The sequence below is a fragment of the Enhydra lutris genome, unplaced genomic scaffold, assembly GCF_002288905.1.
Source record: "Enhydra lutris kenyoni isolate GAN:26980312 unplaced genomic scaffold, ASM228890v2 scaffoldscaffold22, whole genome shotgun sequence".
Taxonomy (NCBI): Eukaryota; Metazoa; Chordata; class Mammalia; order Carnivora; family Mustelidae; genus Enhydra; species Enhydra lutris.
This window is the reverse complement of record NW_019154106.1, coordinates 5681128-5699343: the sequence shown is the minus strand read 5'-3', so window position 1 is coordinate 5699343 and position 18216 is coordinate 5681128. Positions and strand designations below refer to the sequence as shown.

Sequence of the window (18216 nt, the reverse complement as noted above, 5' to 3'; positions counted from 1 at the left end):
GTATTACATAATGGAATGTGAGCTTTGAAGTTAGATCTAGGTTTGAATCCCAGTTTTGCCACTTAGCTAGCTACGTGTGACCTTGGAAAAATTAAACAGCTTATTTAGTCTCATTATTCTCATAAATAAAATGGGGGATATTTCCTACTTGCATCTAAACTGTTTGGCATGTAGCAGGTGTTCAGTAAGTGGTAGCTCTCATCATTATTAATTGTAGCCCCTCTCTGGTAGCCGCTCAAGGAATTTTCACTTACTTGGTTGCCTTACTGCTAGATTTAATTAGCCCTTTCTGTGATGTACCCTATAATAACCAAGGCTACAGAAGTTTGAAACTGTTCCAAGAAGTTGTTTTCTAAGTGCTAAGTACAGAAAATGCTTTGAAGAGCTCATTGCTTTTCTTCTATTTGAACATCTTATAATAAAGGTTTTTTTTTTTTAAGTAGGCTCCTCACCCAGTGTGGACCCCAACACAGGGCTTGAATTCACAACTCTGAGATCAAGACCTGAGCTGAGATGAAGAGTCAGACATTTAACCGACTGAGCCACCCAGGCACCTCTGTAGTAAAAAAAATTTTTTAAAGATTTTATTTATTTATTTGACAGACAGAGATCACAAGTAGGCAGAGAGGCAGGCAGAGAGAGGGAGGGGGAAGCAGGCTCCCTGTCGAGCAGAGAGCCTGACGCGGGGCTTGATCCCAGGACCCTGGGATCATGACCTGAGCCGAAGGCAGAGGCTTTAACCCACTGAGCCACCCAGGTGCCCCTAGGTCTCGTTTAAAAAAAAAAAAAAAAAAATCTAGGGACACCTGGGTGGTTCAGTCATTAAGCATCTGCCTTTTGCTCAGGTCATGGTCTCAGGGTCCTGGGATAGAGTACCACATCGGGCTCCCTGCTCAGCAAGGAGCCTGCTTCTCCCTCTCCCATTCCCCCTGCTTGTGTTCCCTCTCTCACTGTCTCTGTGTCAAATAAATAAATAAAATCTTAAAAAAAAAGTCTACTGGGGTGCCTGGGTGGCTCAGTGGGTTAAGCCTCTGCCTTCAGCTCAGGTCATGGTCTCAGGGTCCTGGGATTGAGTCCTGCATCGGGCTCCCTGCTCAGCGGGGAACCTGCTTCTCCCTCTCCCTCTGCCTGCCACTCTGCCTGCTTGTGCTCTCTCTCTCTGTCAAATAAATAAATGAACTCTTAAAAAAAAGCTCTAAAGAAAGGATAGTAGTACCTGCCTCGAGGATTTTTGTGAGGTAATATAGGTAGAACACCTGCACAATGCTTGCTACATAGTAGGCATTCCACAAGTGATATCTACTATTGTTGCCATGTATAATATATAACTTAAAGATTATTACTTGATCCTTACAACAGTTCTGTGAGGTGGAATTGGGAAATTTTAAAGATTATTTATTTATTTTAGAGAGAGAAAGCACAAGCGGTGGGCAGACACAGAGGGAAAGGGAGGAGCGGACTCCCTACTGAACAGGGAGCCCAAGGTGGGGCTCCATCCCAGGACCCTGAGATCATAACCTGAGCTGAAGGCAGATGCTTAACCAACTACTTAACCAAACCACCCAGATGCCCCTAGAATGGATGACTTTTATCCTTGTTTTACAGATTAGTAAATAAAATTCAGAGCAATTAAGAGCTAGTACTAGAACTTGTCTTCTGACTTGTGAACTTTTTGCTTTACAGCTTTTCCTAAAAAAAAAAATAAATGAGTAGATAAATGAATTGATGCTGAAAAATAGTTCCTTTTAGTGTCTGCTCCTTTCACTACATCCTTTTTTTTTTTTTTTTTTTAAGATGGAGATCACAAGTAGGCAGAGAGGCAGGCAGAAAGAGGCGGGGAGAAGCAGGCTGCCCACTGAGAAGAGAGCCCAATATGGGGCTTTATCCCAGAACCCTGAGATCATGACCTGAGCTAAAGGCAGAGGCTTTAACCCACTGAGCCACCCAGGCACCCCCTTTCACTACATTCTTTTTTTTTTTTTAAGATTTTATTTATTTATTTGTCAGAGAGAGTGAGCACAGGCAGACAGAGAGGCAGGCAGAGGCAGAGGGAGAAGCAGGCTCCCTGCTGAGCAAGGAGACCGATGTGGGACTTGATCCCAGAACCCTGGGATCACGACCTGAGCTGAAGGCAGCCGCTTAACCAACTGAGCCACCCAGGCGTCCCTCACTACATTCTTAATACAGATCAATTCACATCAGGATGGTAGAGCTAAGGTAGAGTTACTTTTCTTAGTTCCAGTCTGAATTACTTTTTAAATTTGTTCCAAAAGGTGGTTTTGAAATTGTGTCTCCAGAAGTTCCATGAAATAGTTTTAGCCCAAGAAATGATAGCTATTAGATTGCCTTTTATGTCTAGTTCTTAGATCCAAAGGTGTTTCCCCTTGGATATCTGAAAAGCTTTCTGAGGGGTAAGTTACCTTTATAGGAAGAAATACCTCTATTCATTTATTTAAAGATTTATTTATTCAAAGCTTTATTTATTTATTTTAGAGAGGCAGGGAGGGGCAGAGGGAGAGGGAAAGAGAATCTTTTTTTTTTTTAATATTTTATTTATTTATTTGACAGAGATCAGAAGTAGGCAGAGAGGCAGGCAGAGAGGCAGGCAGAGAGCGAGGAGGAAGCAGGCTCTCCGTGGAGCAGAGAGCCCGATGCGGGGCTCGATCCCAGTACTCTGGGACCATGACCTGAGCTGAAGGCAGAGGCTTTAACCCACTGAGCCACGCAGGCACCCCGGGAAAGAGAATCTTTTTTTCTTTTTTTTAAAGATTTTATTTATTTTATTTGACAGATAGAGATCACAAGTAGGCAGAGAGGCAGGCAGAGAGAGAGAGAGAAGAGGAAGCAGGCTCCCTGCCGAGCAGAGAGCCCGATGCGGGGCTCGATCCCAGGACCCTGGGATCATGACCTGAGCCGAAGGCAGAGGCTTTAACCCACTGAGCCACGAGGCGCCCCGCAGGAAAGAGAATCTTAAGTGGACTCCACGCAGAGCCCAATGTGGGGCTCGATCTAACCACCCCGAGATCATGACCTGAGCTGAAAACAAAAGTCAAATGCTCAACCGACTGTACCATCCAGATGCCCCAAGAAATACCATAATTTAATTTATTTGTGCTCCTGGGTTTGTGTATGTGTGGTGGATGTTTTTGTTGTGTTGTTGCAGGTTGATGAAAAGCCCAGAACTCTGATGACAGATAGTCTGGTGATAAAGAATTTTTTACATAAAATTGTCATGGTACACCCTAAGGTAAGCTGTTCTTTGGCACAGTGATGCTTCTCTTGTCGTCTTTAGGAGACCTCTGGAGATGAAATGATATGGTTGGTCCACTTTCTTTCCATGATAATGATTACAACTTTTATTATTGAATTGATTTGATTTCTTTGTCCCTAACACAGTGTTGATGTTGGTCATGTGACATAGCTGAGAGCCCTTGGATATAGAGCTTTCCTTGTGTTCTTGTTTTTACTTCCTTACTGTTTTACTCTATCAGTTTAGATTCATTTTTTTCCCTCCTCTGTGTTTCATTTTTCTATTAAATCTGGATAATGAACCTGGCTGACCATCTTCTTCTTTTCCGAAGTGACCAGAAGAGCAAATCAGGAAATTCTGAAAAAATACTTCAAACTTTGGAGAGCTATAATTTTTTTAAAAGATTTTATTTATTTATTTGACAGGCAGAGATGACAATAGGCAGAGAGGCAGGCAGAGAGAGAGGTGGAAGCAGGGTCCCCACTGAGCAGAGAGTCCGATGCGGGGCTCGATCCCAGGACCCCGGGATCATGACCTGAGCCGAAAGCAGAGGCTTAACCCACTGAGCCACCCAGGTGCCCTGAGAGCTATAATTTTTATTATTAGCTATAATTAGGTATGTTTATAGGGATGCACACCATTAAGTATGCTTTTTAACTTCTCCTTTTCTTCTCTTGCTAGCTTTCTATTTTTTCTGTCTTCAGCAGGGTTCAGTTCTTATTATGCCAGTCACCATTCTGAGTGCTTTCCACACACTCACTCACTCACCCCATGCAGCAGCCCTTGTGAAGTAGGTTTTATCAGCATCATTCCCATTTTATAGCTGAGGAAACTATGGTAGAGAGGTTAAGTAACTTGCAGAGCCGGGATTTGAATTCAGGCAGTCTGGCTCTAGAGTTCTTGATTACCCGTTATGTTACACAGAAAGAAAAATGTAGGTCAAAGGTAGGAAATAATTAGAACAGTGAAGTGAATTGGAGGGAGGACAAAAGTCAGAGAGGGGCAGGGGAAGAAAAAGCAAAGGAAAAAGCATGGAATGTTCTATGTACAAAAACAGTGGAAAGAATAGAGAGAAAAATTGATAGTTTCTTTAAGGGGGAGAAGAGATAACATTGGGAGAAGAGCAGAGAACAAAGGGTAGATTCGACAGGTTCAAAGTGGGTTCATTCTTGTGATAATCTGTGGCCACTTGGAATTGAAGTCTAGGACTCAATTTATTTAAGATGCAGAATTTGAGCACAGATAAATGGTAATTGTATTAATTATATTATGTTCAGGGAAAGGACAAGTAAAACAAAGTGGATATAAAGAATATCTTCCCCTTTGGGAATTAAGTATGAAAGTTTTTAATCTCTGTCCTGGTTCATGTTAAATCTCATACTCCATTTACTTTGCAGATTAAATTTAATTTCAGTGTAAAGGTGGATGGAGTCCTTTCCATGGAAGTCTTTGGGTAAGTCCTTAAATCCATGGCTTAAGTTTATGTTGTGGATTTATAGTTTTTCGCAGTCATTATTGTACTGTTTCTAGAGCTTCACAATTTGACTTTTTTTTTTTTAAGATTTGTTTATTTTAGAGAGAAAGAGTGCACCTATGCACCTATGTGTGGGAGGGAGGGGCAGAGTGTAAGAGAAACCCAAGTAGACTCCATGCTGAACGCAGAGCCTGATGCGGGGCTCCAGGAAAGCCTTGATCTCATGACCATGAGATCATGACCTGAGCTGAAATCAAGAGTTGGATGCTCAACCAGCTATATCACCCACATAGGTGCCCCACAGTTTGACTTCTCGACACAAACTCACCCTGAAACTAATTTTCTGAGAACCCCACATTTTCTTATTCTATGTTAGATTTTATTTTTTTTTCACATTGAATAAATTTCTTTTCCCATGTTAGCTTTTAATGAGCAAGTAGATTCATCTAAACATTTCATTTCTTTTCCTCTCCCTTGAGTGGGTGATCTTAAAAATTGCCATTTTCCCCTTGGTTAATCGGTTATTGAATTCTAGTAACCTTAGGGGGTGATGGGAGTCATGGGCCAGAATTTGTATCATGTAAAGATTGGTTTTAGAATCTCTGAAATATGGCTTAGTTTTTCTTTGCTTTGCAGGACAAAGAATGAACCCACTTTGAACCTGTCGAATGGAATTGCTCTTGTTATAAGCTATCAGCATTATGTGAGGTGAAGGGTAAAAGCACTGTGGTCCCTATCCACGTTTTAATCTCCTGTTATGAGTATGAATGTGGGTAGAAATTGAAAGTAGCCTCACTTGTCATTTCTTAGTGCCAGGTATCAGATTCTCTGTCAGAAAAGTGGAAGTAAAATTTTGAAACTATTTGTATTGAAAACATTTATTATTTCTGGTTTCTTTTTTTTTTTTTTTAAGATTTATTTATTTATTTATTTGACAGACAGAGAGGCAGGCAGAGAGGAAGCAGGCTCCCCGCTGAGCAGAGAGCCCGACGCGGGGCTCGATCCCAGGACCCTGGGATCATGACCCGAGCTGAAGGCAGAGGCTTTAACCCACTGAACCACCCAGGCGCCCCTATTTCTGGTTTCTTGAATATATTCTAATTGACCCAAGGATATGTCCCTTCTCTTTCCCATCTGTAAATGAAACCAAACAAACCCTGCTAATTTCATTCTTATTTACATATGAGAAAAGAGGAATGACTTTAGATAGTTACCTGAACTCTTGGATAGAAAGATAGTATGAATAGAAAGGAATTTTTTGTATGTTATTATTTGTGCATCAGCATTTTGCATATGTTTGGAAATCCTCTTTCTCTCTACCTCCACCTCCTTCAAACTACAAAAAAAAAAGAAAAAAGAAAAAATCCATGGAGAAGATGGTAAATAAATGGAATAGAACCTCTGTCTTGCCTTCCTGTGCTGTCCATTTACCACAGAATCCAAAGTGAATGTGCATTATAGCAAGAAAAAGACTAATTTAAAAAAATATTTTATTTATTTATTTGACAGACAGAGATCACAAGTAGGCAGAGAGGCAGGCAGAGAGAGAGGAAGGGAAGCAGGCTCCCTGCCGAGCAGAGAGCCCAATGTGGGGTGCATCCCAGGACCCTGGGATCACAACCTGAGCCGAAGGCAGAGGATTTAATCCACTGAGCCACCCAGGCGCCCCAAGACTAATTTATTATTAAGATCAACTCATTTATTCTCTATTCAGTAGTTTTCAACTCCATTTGTATGCCCTGAATCATCACTGTTAGTCATAGGATCTTAAGGCTTGAAGAGACTCCTCGTGGCTTTTTAGTTTCACTCTTAATCAGAATTACAATTCAGATCAGATTTTTTTAATTCTTTAATATGTGCAGGAAACAAAACCCCCAACCTTAACTTTCTTTTGTAGTCCTCCGCTATCATCCAATCTTTACAGGTAGACAGCTCATTAGCAGATTTACTGAAAAAGTTTAAGCCTCTGAGCCAGTGTTTGTGGACATATCTTCCTGAATGACCTCATCAGTTTAAAGAGAGAGGAAAGTCTTTGTTGGGCGTGGAGCCTACTTTATTTATTTATTTATGTTTAAAGATTTTATTTTAGGTAATCTCTACACCCAGTGTGGGGCTCAAACTCACAACCCCAAGATTAAGAGTTGCACACTCTACCAACTGAGCCAGACAGGCACCCAATCGTGGAGCTTACTTTAAAAAAAAAAAAAAAACTTAAGAACCAAAAAAGCTAAATTTGTCTTACCTGTTTTTTCACAGTAAACCAAAATTTGCTACAGCTGAATTACTCTGCAGCAGAATCCATCCTGTCCTAGGACATGCAGTAATGCTTTTCATCCCTGATGACATAGCTGGCATGGGCTTGCTGGGAGAGCTGATACTGACTCCAGCTGCTGCTCTGTGTCCCTGCCCAAAGGTCTTTCCCAACCAGCTGAATAGGATTTCTTCGGTTTCCATATCCTTTTGATGACAGAGTCCATTAAAATCTTCAAATTCATTGTCTTGAAAAATGAATTTTTTAAAGATTTTATTTATTATAGAGAGCAAGAGAGGCAGTGAGTGGGGGTAGAAGCAGAGCGAGAAGGACAAGCGGACTCTGAGCTGAGCATAGAGCCCAATGCAGGACTCAATGCCATGACCCTGAGCTCATGACCTGCACTGAAATCAAGAGTTGGGCACTTAATTGACTAGGCCACCCAAGCACCCTGAAAAAAATGAATTTTTATATCTCAATTCTAAAAAAAAAACCTTGGCATATAAACTCTGTGCCTAGAAGCCAGTATGATTTGTATAAAAATAAAAATCCAGTATGAAAGCCAAGCTTGAGAATTTTTCCAAAAAACTGAAAACTATAAAATGTGACACATGTGCCACATGCTTGTCATGTAATTTAGTATGAATGAAGCATGAAATGAATGGTGCAAGCCGGAGAGATGAGGCTGGGAAAGTAGCTGGAGTTGAACATGGCTCTTGTGTGTCACACTAAGGAACGTAAACTTCATTGTCTTTATAGTGGGAAACCATTGGATGTTTTAGGAGTCTCAGGCAGCATTATGCAGTTGGGTAGGAGAGAGAAGTCAGTAATCACTACGTAAATTCATAAGTGACCTCAGCAAGAGATAATGCTTGCCTCAGTTAAAAGTGTGGGGAGCGTGGAAAAGAGAAACTTATCATTGGAAGTAATCAACATAATGAGGCAACCAATTCATTGTTAGGGTAGGGAGAGATTAGGGGCAGGGAATGGCCAAAGTTGATGTCCAGATTTCTACATCCAGAAGAGGCAAATCTATAGAGACAGAAAGTGGATGGAGAGGGATTTTTTAGGAGGTGATAAAAATGGTCTAAAATTGATGGTGGTGATGGTTGCACAATTTTTTTAATATACTATGACCTATTTAACTGTGCACTTCAAATGGGTAAATTGTATGTTATGTGTTATCTTTAAAACTCAGTAAGCTGTTTAAAAACATTTCCATAGATGGCTGATAGAATAATGATACTGTCAATTAGAAACAAATCATAAATGGCAGATTTGGAAGGTAAAGAAGATTAGCTGAGGTTTAAACATGTTTATGGTTCCTGCAGGATGTCCCTTGAAAATGGCAAGCAGCTACATAGAAATTTTGGTTTGGAAATTGGAAGTGATCAGATTTAGAGATATATTTTTGAGCGTCAACATTTGCCCCATGGATTTAGTGTAGCATAGTGCTGTGGTTAGAGCATGGCACAAGAGTGTAAGTGCTGGATTCACCACTAATTGGCTGTGACTTTATGCAGCTTACTTAACAGCCTAAGCTTTTATTTCATCAGCTTTAAAACAGAGATAATACTACTTGGTAGATTTATTTATTTCCCCTTGCAAAGGTTTTGTTGTTGTTATAGTTACCCTTTGTGATTTGTTTGTTTTAGGACTGATTATATAGTAATCTATGTGAGGCTCCTAGCATACTGCCTGTCATTTAATAAGTGTTCAATAAGTATTAGGTATTATTGTTATATGACTGAAGCTATATGAGTAAATGTAGTTATATATAGTAGAGTGTAAAGAATAAGAACAGAAGAAGGCGAAGGTCATGGAATAAATGTCAGCTGAAAATATCATTAGGGAGGAGGAAGGAGCGGGATGGTGATAAAGATTATGCATGGACTCTTGGATTTTAAAAACCTTAATATCTAGGTCATATAGAAGAGTATAAGTAAAATATAAAAATTTCTCCTTCCTCCCCATCCCATTCCCCAGAGGGAATAAGGCACATTTTCTATCTTCTTGAACTTTATATTTAGTGGGACATTTTATTTTATTTTATTTATTTGAAAGAGAGAAAATGAGAGAGAGCACAAGAGGGGGGAGGGTCAGAGGGAGAAGCAGACTCCCCACTGAGCAGGGAGCCAGATGCGGGACTTGATCCTGAGATCCAGGATCATGACCTGAGCCAAAGGCAGTCGCTTAACTGACTGAGCCACCCAGGCGCCCCTTAGTGGGACATTTTAATAAATAGATGTCAGGTAGTGATAAGTACAGTAAAGATAAAATAAAGTAGGTAAAGAGATAATGATAGGGAAGTTACTTAAATATTACAGCCAAAGGAGACTCTAGGGAGGTGATGTTTTAGTGAAGAGAAAGAGAGCTAACAGAAAACTCTGGTAGGATTTCAGTTTCTGAAAATGGCAAACTAGGTAATTTAGACCCACCCTCCCATTGAGGACAAATGCTGTGTGAAATATTAAAACATCATAAAAGAATCTAAGAGCTAGTGAGTAGGGAGAAATTTCTAGGCCAACATAGGAGAAAACAGGAATCACAGAAAGCTTGAGCCCAACATTGGGGGCTGCTTTTGCCCTAAGGTCATTTGCAAATTAAAGCCAGCAGCCTAGAGGCTAAGACGCACTTCTAAATTGATGTAGGACAAAAAAGCCAAAGAGTTTAGGGCTTGCTGAGCTGGGGTGCTGTTAAAAGTTCCTCTTGTTTTGGGCAGGGATAACTAAAAGGTTACACTTTATGGAGTAAGGTGAACCTGAAATAAACCATCCTTCACACGAACTCATATATTTTTTGGGTCATCTGGGAAGTCTAGAAAATCTTAAGCTTTCAGAATGGATTAAGATGATTCTAGATTTCTAATTCTCCCAGGTGCCCTGTAGAAGCAAACAAAAATTCTTTCTAAGTAGATAGATGACCACATCTGTGCTTCAAATTATTTAACAGATGCTTTCTCAAAATGTCCAGCTCATGTGCACATTTCTGTCTTTCTCTCTGTCATACACACACACCCCCACACCTAGGTACAAGAGTGCACAAGGGAACATGAACAAAAGCTAGCAAAAACAGAAGCAACAGAAGCACCCACTGGGACTCCAGATATGGGTAATATCAGACATTGACTTTAAAAATAAAAAATATGTTTACGATGCTTATGAAATTGAAAGCCAAGCTTAAAAATCTTGCCAGGGAGGGGCACCTGGGTGGCTCAGTGGGTTAAGCCGCTGCTTTCAGCTCAGGTCATGATCTCAGGGTCCTGGGATCGAGTCCCACATCGGGCTCTCTGCTCCGCAGGGAGCCTGTTTCCTCTTCTCTCTCTCTCTGCTTGCCTCTCTGTCCACTTGTGATCTCTCTCTGTCAAATAAATAAAATCTTAAAAAAAAAAAATCTTGCTAGGAAACTGTAAACTATAAAATGTGACAAAATTTTTAAAAGAACCAAACAGAAATTGTAGAATCAAAAAAGACAATGGCCAATATTGAAATTAAATAGGTTTAACAACAGATTAGATATAGCATAAGTGAATTTGTAAAGTAAAAGATGAGGATAGCAAAAACTAGTAAAATAAAGTAAAGAGAGACAAAAGTATGGAAAATACAGAAGAGAAGTTAACAGGTGAGAGGAAACAGTGAGACCATTTAATGTACATTTAATTTCCATCCCAAAGGGGAAGAGAGAAAATGGGGCAGAAACAGTCTTTAAAGAACTAATGGTGGAAGCAACTAAAACAGATTTTAGAGCTCAATAATCAAGCAGGATAAGTAAAAAGATATATATACCTGTAGAAAATCAAAAACAAGAAGAAAAATCAGCTAAGAAAGATGGATTTTCTTCAAAAGAGAAACAAATTACAGCTGACTTCCCCATTCCAACAGGATGTAGTAGTATAATAGTGTTAATGTCCTGAAACTAAAAAATCAAGCTGGAATCCCAGAGCCTGTAAAAGTATTTCTCAAGATAAAAGATAATGAACTTACCCATATAGATTAATGTCATAATTCATACAGTAAAAAGATTAGTTTAGCTGACTTTAGAACATACTGTTTTGATGTACATTCTTGGTAGGATATACTCTAAGAATAAAGTGAACTGTAAAGCACTCTTGAAATTCATTTAGTGACCTTGATTCTTAGTAATAACATTGGTATTACACTGAAATTATTATATACTTATTATAAAGCAAGTAATTACATTAACATTGTTGGGAACCAAAATTTGTAGCATAAGATAACAGATACAGGAGTATAAATTCAAAAAATATTTTTATTGTGAAATAAAAAAATTTTTAAGTAATTTTAAAGTGGAATTGAAGATATCAGTGTGTATCCCCAAGTTTTCTGACCTTTGAAATTATATATTTCTTAGCTTTGTCTGCTAAATAAACAAAAAACAAACAAGTGTAGGAACAATGAGCACTCCCTAGTACCTAGAATGTGTTCTCTAAATGTCATTGCTCACTAAAAAGGAGGAATGACTGATTCCAGGTCTAAAGTAGAAATGTACAAGAAAAGGGGCGCCTGGGTGGCTCAATCAGTTAAGCATCTGTCTTCGGCTCAGGTCATGATCCTAGGGTCCTGGGATCGAGCCCCACATGGGGCTCTCTGCCCAGTGGGGAGTCTGCTTCTCTCCCCCCTCTTCCCTTCTCATTCCACTGTCTCCCTCCTCCGCCACCCCTATGCATGCTCTCTCTCAAATAAATAAATAAAATCTTTAAAAAAAGTAAATCTACAAGATGAGCCTGGGTATCTTACGTTAATCTGGAAAGCAAAGAAGCTATCAAAGTCCATGAGATTATGTCAATTTCAGAAATTCTACTTCCAGCCAAGAACAAATAACAGGGAGTGGATCCAACTTCCTACCATGAACAAATTAAAAAATGGACAAGTTATATTAACAGTAGATAGTATAGGACAGTGGGTCTAGAGAGAGGAGATACGAACAAACCCTGTGTTGTACCACTGTACTACCTAGAGAGAACTTCATAGGGAGGTTATACCCAGCTAGAGTCTAGTGATCTCTCTGAGTTGAGAAGACAAATTTCAGAGTTTAGGGAGGTTCAGAGAGCTAGAACTTATAGAGTACCAAAGAGGAGATGAATATACAGAGAGAGCTCCAGACAAAGGAGAATTCCTGGATTACACACAGACCTGGGAATGGTTTCTGTTCCTACGAGGCAGGATGGAAAACCTCATATTTCATAAAGTATCAGTTAGAGTACTAAGAAGGTTTTGCCTGAATATAGTGGAGGAGTTAGCCCTAGCCCTAGCTTCCCTGGTCCCATCTAACAAAGCTTGAAAGTAAGATCCAAAAGGCTCAAACTATTCCTAAGTAATTTTATAGTGTTTGAGAAAAAAAGTTCAAGAATATTTACAGGAATACAAAAATGTCCTGCATTTGACCAGATAAACTTCATAATGCTGGGCATCCAATAAAAAATTACTTGGCATGCAAACAAACAGGAAAATAGGACCCATAATGAAAGAAAAAAAAATTGGTCAATGAGAACTGCCCAGAAATGACATAGGTAATAGGATTGTAAACAGGGACATTAAGACAGGTATAACTGTATCCATATATTCAAGGTGTGAGAGGAAAATATTGAACATCTTAAGTAAAGAGACAAAAGCTATAAAAAGCACCCAAATTGAACAACCAGACATAGAAATTACAACTTTTAGGATGAAAATACACTGGATGAGATCTGTGACAGATGTACACATTGCAGAGGAAAATATTAGTGAGCTTGAAGACATGGCAATAGAAACTAAAATGAAACCCAAAAAAGACTAAAAAAGTGAACAAAGCTTCAGTGAACTGTGGGATAACTTCAAGTGGCCTAATTTAGAGACATGTAATTGGATTCCTGCAGGGAGGGAGGGCAGATAAAATATTTAAGGAAATAATGTTCCCCAAATTTCTAAATTTGATGAAAAGTGTAAATCTACAAATGCAAGAAGATCAACAAACTTTAAACATAAGAAACTTGAATAAAATTATATCAAGATACATCATAATCAAATTGGTTAAAGCCAATAATAAAAAAAACTTTAAAAGAGACTAAGGTAAAAAGACATATGTAACATACTGGGGAACCAAGATGAGAATTAAGATTTCTCATTGGAAACTAAGCTAGGAGAAAGTGAAGCAACGTTTTTATTTTATTTTTTATTTTTATTCTTTTTAAGAGAGAGCACATGAGCGGGGGATGGAGGGGCAGAGGGAGAGGGAGAATCTTTTTGTTTTTTTAAATATTTTATTTATTTATTTGAGAGAGAATGAGAGGGGAGAGGGTCAGAGGGAGAAGCAGACTCCCCACTGAGCAGGCATGCCTCCCCGCACCGATGCGGGACTCGATCCCAGGACTCAGATATGAGCTGAAAGTAGTTGCTTAACCTGAACCACCCAGGTGCCCCCCCCACTTTTAAAGATTTATTTATTTTAGAGAACGTGGGAGGGGCAGGGAAAGAGAGAGACTCTCCAGCAGACTCTCCACTGAGTACAGAACCCAACACAGGGCTCAGTCTCAGGACCCTGAGATCATGACCTGAGCTGAAACCAAGAGTCAGATGCTCAACCCACTTCACCACCCAGCCCCCTGGAGAGGGAGAGAGAGAATCTTTTTTTTTTTTTTTTTTTTTTTTTTTATTTAACAGACAGAGATCACAAGTAGGTGGAGAGGTAGGCAGAGAGAGAGGGGGAAGCAGGCTCCCCGCCGAGCAGAGAGCCCGATGTGGGGCTCGATCCCTATAGGAGAGACCGAAAGATCGGTCTCTCCTATGAGGCTCAACCCGCGGAGCCACCCAGGCGCCCCGAGAATCTTTTTTTTTTTAAATAACATTTCTTCTTCTTCTTTTTTTTTTTAAGTGTTTTTATTTATTTATTTATTTGACAGAGAGAGAGAGAGAGAGAGAGATCACAAGTAGGTGGAGAGGCAGACAGAGAGAGGAGGAAGCAGGTTCCTCACCAAGCAGAGAGCCCAATGCGGGGCTCGATTCCAGGACCCCAGGATTGTGACCTGAGCTGAAAGCAGAGGCTTTAACCCACTGAGCCACCCAGGTGCCCCGGGAGAGAGAGAATCTTAAGCAGGCTGAACACTTAGCATGGAGCCCAAGGTGGGCCTTGATCTCACGACCCTGAGAACATGACCTGAGCCAAAATCAAGAGTCAGACACTTAAACAACTGAGCCACACAGGTGCCACTGAAGCAACATTTTTAAAATAGTAAAAACAAAAACAAAAACTTAACCTGGATTCTATACCAAAAGCAAATATTTTCAAAAACAAAGGCAAAATAAAGAATTTTTCAGATGTACAAAAGATTTCAATCACCAGCAGATCTATATTGTAAGAAATGTTAAAGGAAATGCTTCAGACAGAAGATGGAATTCTGGATCTACACAAATAAAGAGGAGCACTGGAGACCATAACTATGTGAATAGATATAAAAGATTTTTGCCGTATTTTTAAAAATCTCTTTAAAAGACAGTGACTTTAAAAAATTTTTTTATTTTTATTTTTAAAGATTTTATTTATTTGTTTGACAGATCACAAGTAGGCAGAGAGGCAGGCAGAGAGAGAGGGGGAAGCAGGCTCCCCGGCCAGCAGAGAGCCTGATATGGGGCTCGATTCCAAGACCCTGAGATCGTGACCTGGGCCCAAGGCAGAGGCTTAACCACTGAGCCACCCAGGTGCCCTGATAGCCATCGGTATATAAGATTTATATGCTATGTCACAGTAAAATGAGTGACAATAGTACGAAGAACAAGAGGGGAAAAATGGAAGTATTTTTGCAGGATTCTTATACTTTATGTGTGTTAACTGTTATAATATCACTTAAAAGTAGGTGGTGATAAAGTTGTATACTATAAAGCCTAAAGCAATCCCTAAGTTATTACAACAAAGAATTAAAACGAATAAGTAAAAAAGGAGGTTAAAAATGGAATTACAAAAAATACCAAGTCCAAAATAGAATCCAAAAATAGAAAAGAGGGAAATACAAGAAACAAATGCAAAACACATAATAAGATGGTAGATTTAAACCCAACCATAACAGTACTTATATTAAATGTAAATGGTTTCAACAACCCAATGAAAAGATAGTCACACAATTTTGACTCTTCAGACACTCCACTCTTACTGAGTTCGCAGTACCTCAAAGCTCCCCTGGCTCTAAAAAGTGAATGTGTTGGCCTCAGCTCCTGTGTAAATGTCTTGGATTTGTGATAGCGACTTCATTTAGGGGTACTGTCTTAACTTGTTCTGCTGGGACTTTTCATTGTGCCTACGGGTGAGGATTTTAATCTTCACACTTAATTCTTCATGTGTACCCTGTTAAAAAGAGGATGAAAACAAAAAAAGATAAAGGAAAAAATATTTCTGGTTTATTTAGCTTTGGTTTAGGGGACAAAAAGGGTTAAGTATTAGTTCTTAACTGAAGAATTTTGCCCTCATGGGACATTAGGGAATGTCTGGGGAATTTTTGACTGTCATGACTCAGGAGCAGCTTGCTACTCGCATCTAGTAGGTAGAGGCCAGGGATACTGCTAAACATCCTGCAGTTCACAGGATAGCCCCTACAACAATTATCTGACTTAAAGTGCCAGTAGTGCTAAGGTGGAGAAACCCTGGGTAAAAGGGAGGGTGAGGGTAGGAGGGAAATCAAGAGAAGGAAACCATCAGAGGTCCTGGCCCCCTTGGTCTTGGTTAGAGAATAGGGTTAGAGATGGTAAGGAATTTCCTTCTTAATCTGAATATACTCAGATACTTACTGAAAGATATTTCTTTGTATATACTTCTATTCTAGTATGTATCACACCATATTTTACTGATTTTTACCTGTATCTCCGGTACTATAAATATGATAACTCAAAGGTAGGTATTAAATCTGGATATTCATCTTTGTATCCTCTGAATTTAATATGGTGTTTAGCTTGTAGTACCACTCAAACCTATGATGGAATAAGTAGGATGAATATATAAACTAATTGTCCCAATATTATACCTGTAGCACATACTTATTAAACCCGGAATAAATTTCTAGGGATTCTAGTGGACCTTCTCTAGTGCCTCACACCTCTATTCAATGTGGAAAGGAATATGTAATCATCTAGCAGCCTAGTTTATTTCTGGGAGTGTGAACCAGGTCAGTGTTATGTTTGTTTTATGCAAATGAATACATAGTCATAAAAAACTAAAATCTAGTAGTTTTCTTTAGCAACTATACATATTTCTATATGGACCATCAGGTCTGCCTCTGATATTGCCAGGTCAGGAGCAGCCAACTACTACTGTCTTCAAAGATACCTCTTATTTCATTGATTGGAAGAAATACCACTTGTGTATGGTGCCCAGTTTGGATCTCAACTTGGATAGAGGTATATCTCCCTCTCTTTGCACAGGAATAAAGAAACCTGGAGGATATTAGAAAAATGCAAGGAAATATAAATAGCAGGTGTACATGAAAAATAGGAGACAGTGATCTGATGGTTTATGTTGGGGGCCGCTGGTGAGGGTCTAAGTTTGGGAATCTATATGAAGTGTGGCTAAGAGGTCAATAGTCAAAGACGCATTAGAGCCTAACTGTTTTGGTATTACCTGTTAATGCTGGTTTTCCTCTCATTTCTTCTACTGCCTCCTCTCTTCCTGGTCCTCTTGAGATAGTCAGTAGGCCTCCATCTTGTAATGACTTGTTTAGAGGGTTTCTGTCATACCTTAATCTGTCAACTCTGGGGTTTTAGAAACGTCAGTAACATCACTGAACTATTGTGGAAGAGAAATATTTTCTAGTGAAATGAGAAAATGCACATAAAATTACTTATAAAAAATTAGAACACCATATAAATTCAAAGCAGGAGTATAAACCACACAGTAATCAGCTTAGGAAGCTGGCTGTAGTATTCATATAGATCCTAACAACATTAACTTGGGGTGAATCACACCGAAAGTTGGACACTTAATAACTGGACCAAAAAACAAAACTGGAAAGTAGGGATATGCAACCAGGAGGTGATATCTAGGAGGTTTACAGACTTGAGCTTGACTAGTTTGCTACAATCCTCTGAAATGTAGAAGGCAGTCTGGTAGACTGGATGCTGAGGAAGGTGATCAGTGGGGAAAAGGCATTCTAGACTGTGCCTGGAATGAGAAGACTGAAGCCTCCTGGGGTATCTCAGGGGAAATGATAGAATCTTCTCTAGGAAGTAAGCCTCAGAGTAAGGATTTTTTTCTTGAGTAGGTAGTTATTCCAGAGGGTGCAGTGAAAGGAGGGTGTCTTTGAATAGGGTCTGTGGAGGTGAGTGGTTTTGTGAAGAAAGAATGCCTGGTCTTAACAGGTGGGATGTCATGCGAATAGATTTTTGAGTCTCTAGGGCTCTCCATATCTCCTTTTCTCTTTCAATTTTTATTTTCATGCTTTGTTGCTTTCCTTCATTTTTTGCCAATTCAGAGTGCCTGAACTTGCTCAGTTTACTTTGGAAACGAGTAATGTAGAAAATGTCCCCTCATCTCCTTTCCTCACTCATTACTGTAAAGGACAGAACCAGAATCCACATGGAGGTTCTTCTCCATACGGACCTGGGTGGAAATTTAGGACTATCATAATTGTATTCTAAAGGATCAAGGTGCTAGAAAGTGACTGTAGGGCATCAGATTACCTGGGGATACAAATACAATATAGTAATGTGGTTAAGAACATAGATTTTTGAGTCTGTCCAAAACAGTTTCACCACCTTACTGCCTCATGTTGGGCAATGTATTTAATCTATTGGTGCCTTTTTTAATCTGTAAAATGATATAAGGATAGGTCCTATGCCATAGCGTTGTTGAGAAGACTAAATATTTAGATAGTCCATGTGAAGCATTTAACATAATAAGTGGCATGTAGTAAGCATTTAATACAAATTAGCTGTTGTCATTATCGTTACTCAGGTTTGACTCTAACCTCTGCCCCTTACTAGTGATATCTATCTGGGAAAGTCGTGTGGGGAATCAGCAAATGTATTATATACTAATGTTTCCCAGTAAGTTCTAAGGAGTGCTGTTTGGTTTGCATTTTGCACACCCAGTTGTTATTTTGATGTTCCTTCTGTGAGTGCCTATTCTTTGCTTCCATCACATGGATAGAAAAACAGGTTCAGGAGGAGAAGGGAGTGTTTGAATTTAGATCTGTCTCAGATCCTTCTTTGAGATATAGGTTGTTTATTTGCTCAGCATTCTGAGGGCTTTACTTACGTTAGA

The 18216-nt window shown here is 39.5% G+C and overlaps 1 protein-coding gene across 1 annotated transcript in view; it reads left to right on the top strand.

Moving 5' to 3' along the window:
* LOC111149654 (chromosome unknown C11orf80 homolog) overlaps window positions 1–18216 on the top strand; it is a 135289-nt gene that overhangs the window by 90811 nt on the left and 26262 nt on the right. The window contains exons 5-9 of the mRNA XM_022506853.1: window positions 3164–3247; window positions 4648–4703; window positions 5361–5432; window positions 6981–7176; window positions 16205–16355. Coding sequence (XP_022362561.1) covers window positions 3164–3247; window positions 4648–4703; window positions 5361–5432; window positions 6981–7176; window positions 16205–16355 — 559 coding nt within the window. The remainder of the gene's footprint in view (window positions 1–3163; window positions 3248–4647; window positions 4704–5360; window positions 5433–6980; window positions 7177–16204; window positions 16356–18216) is intronic.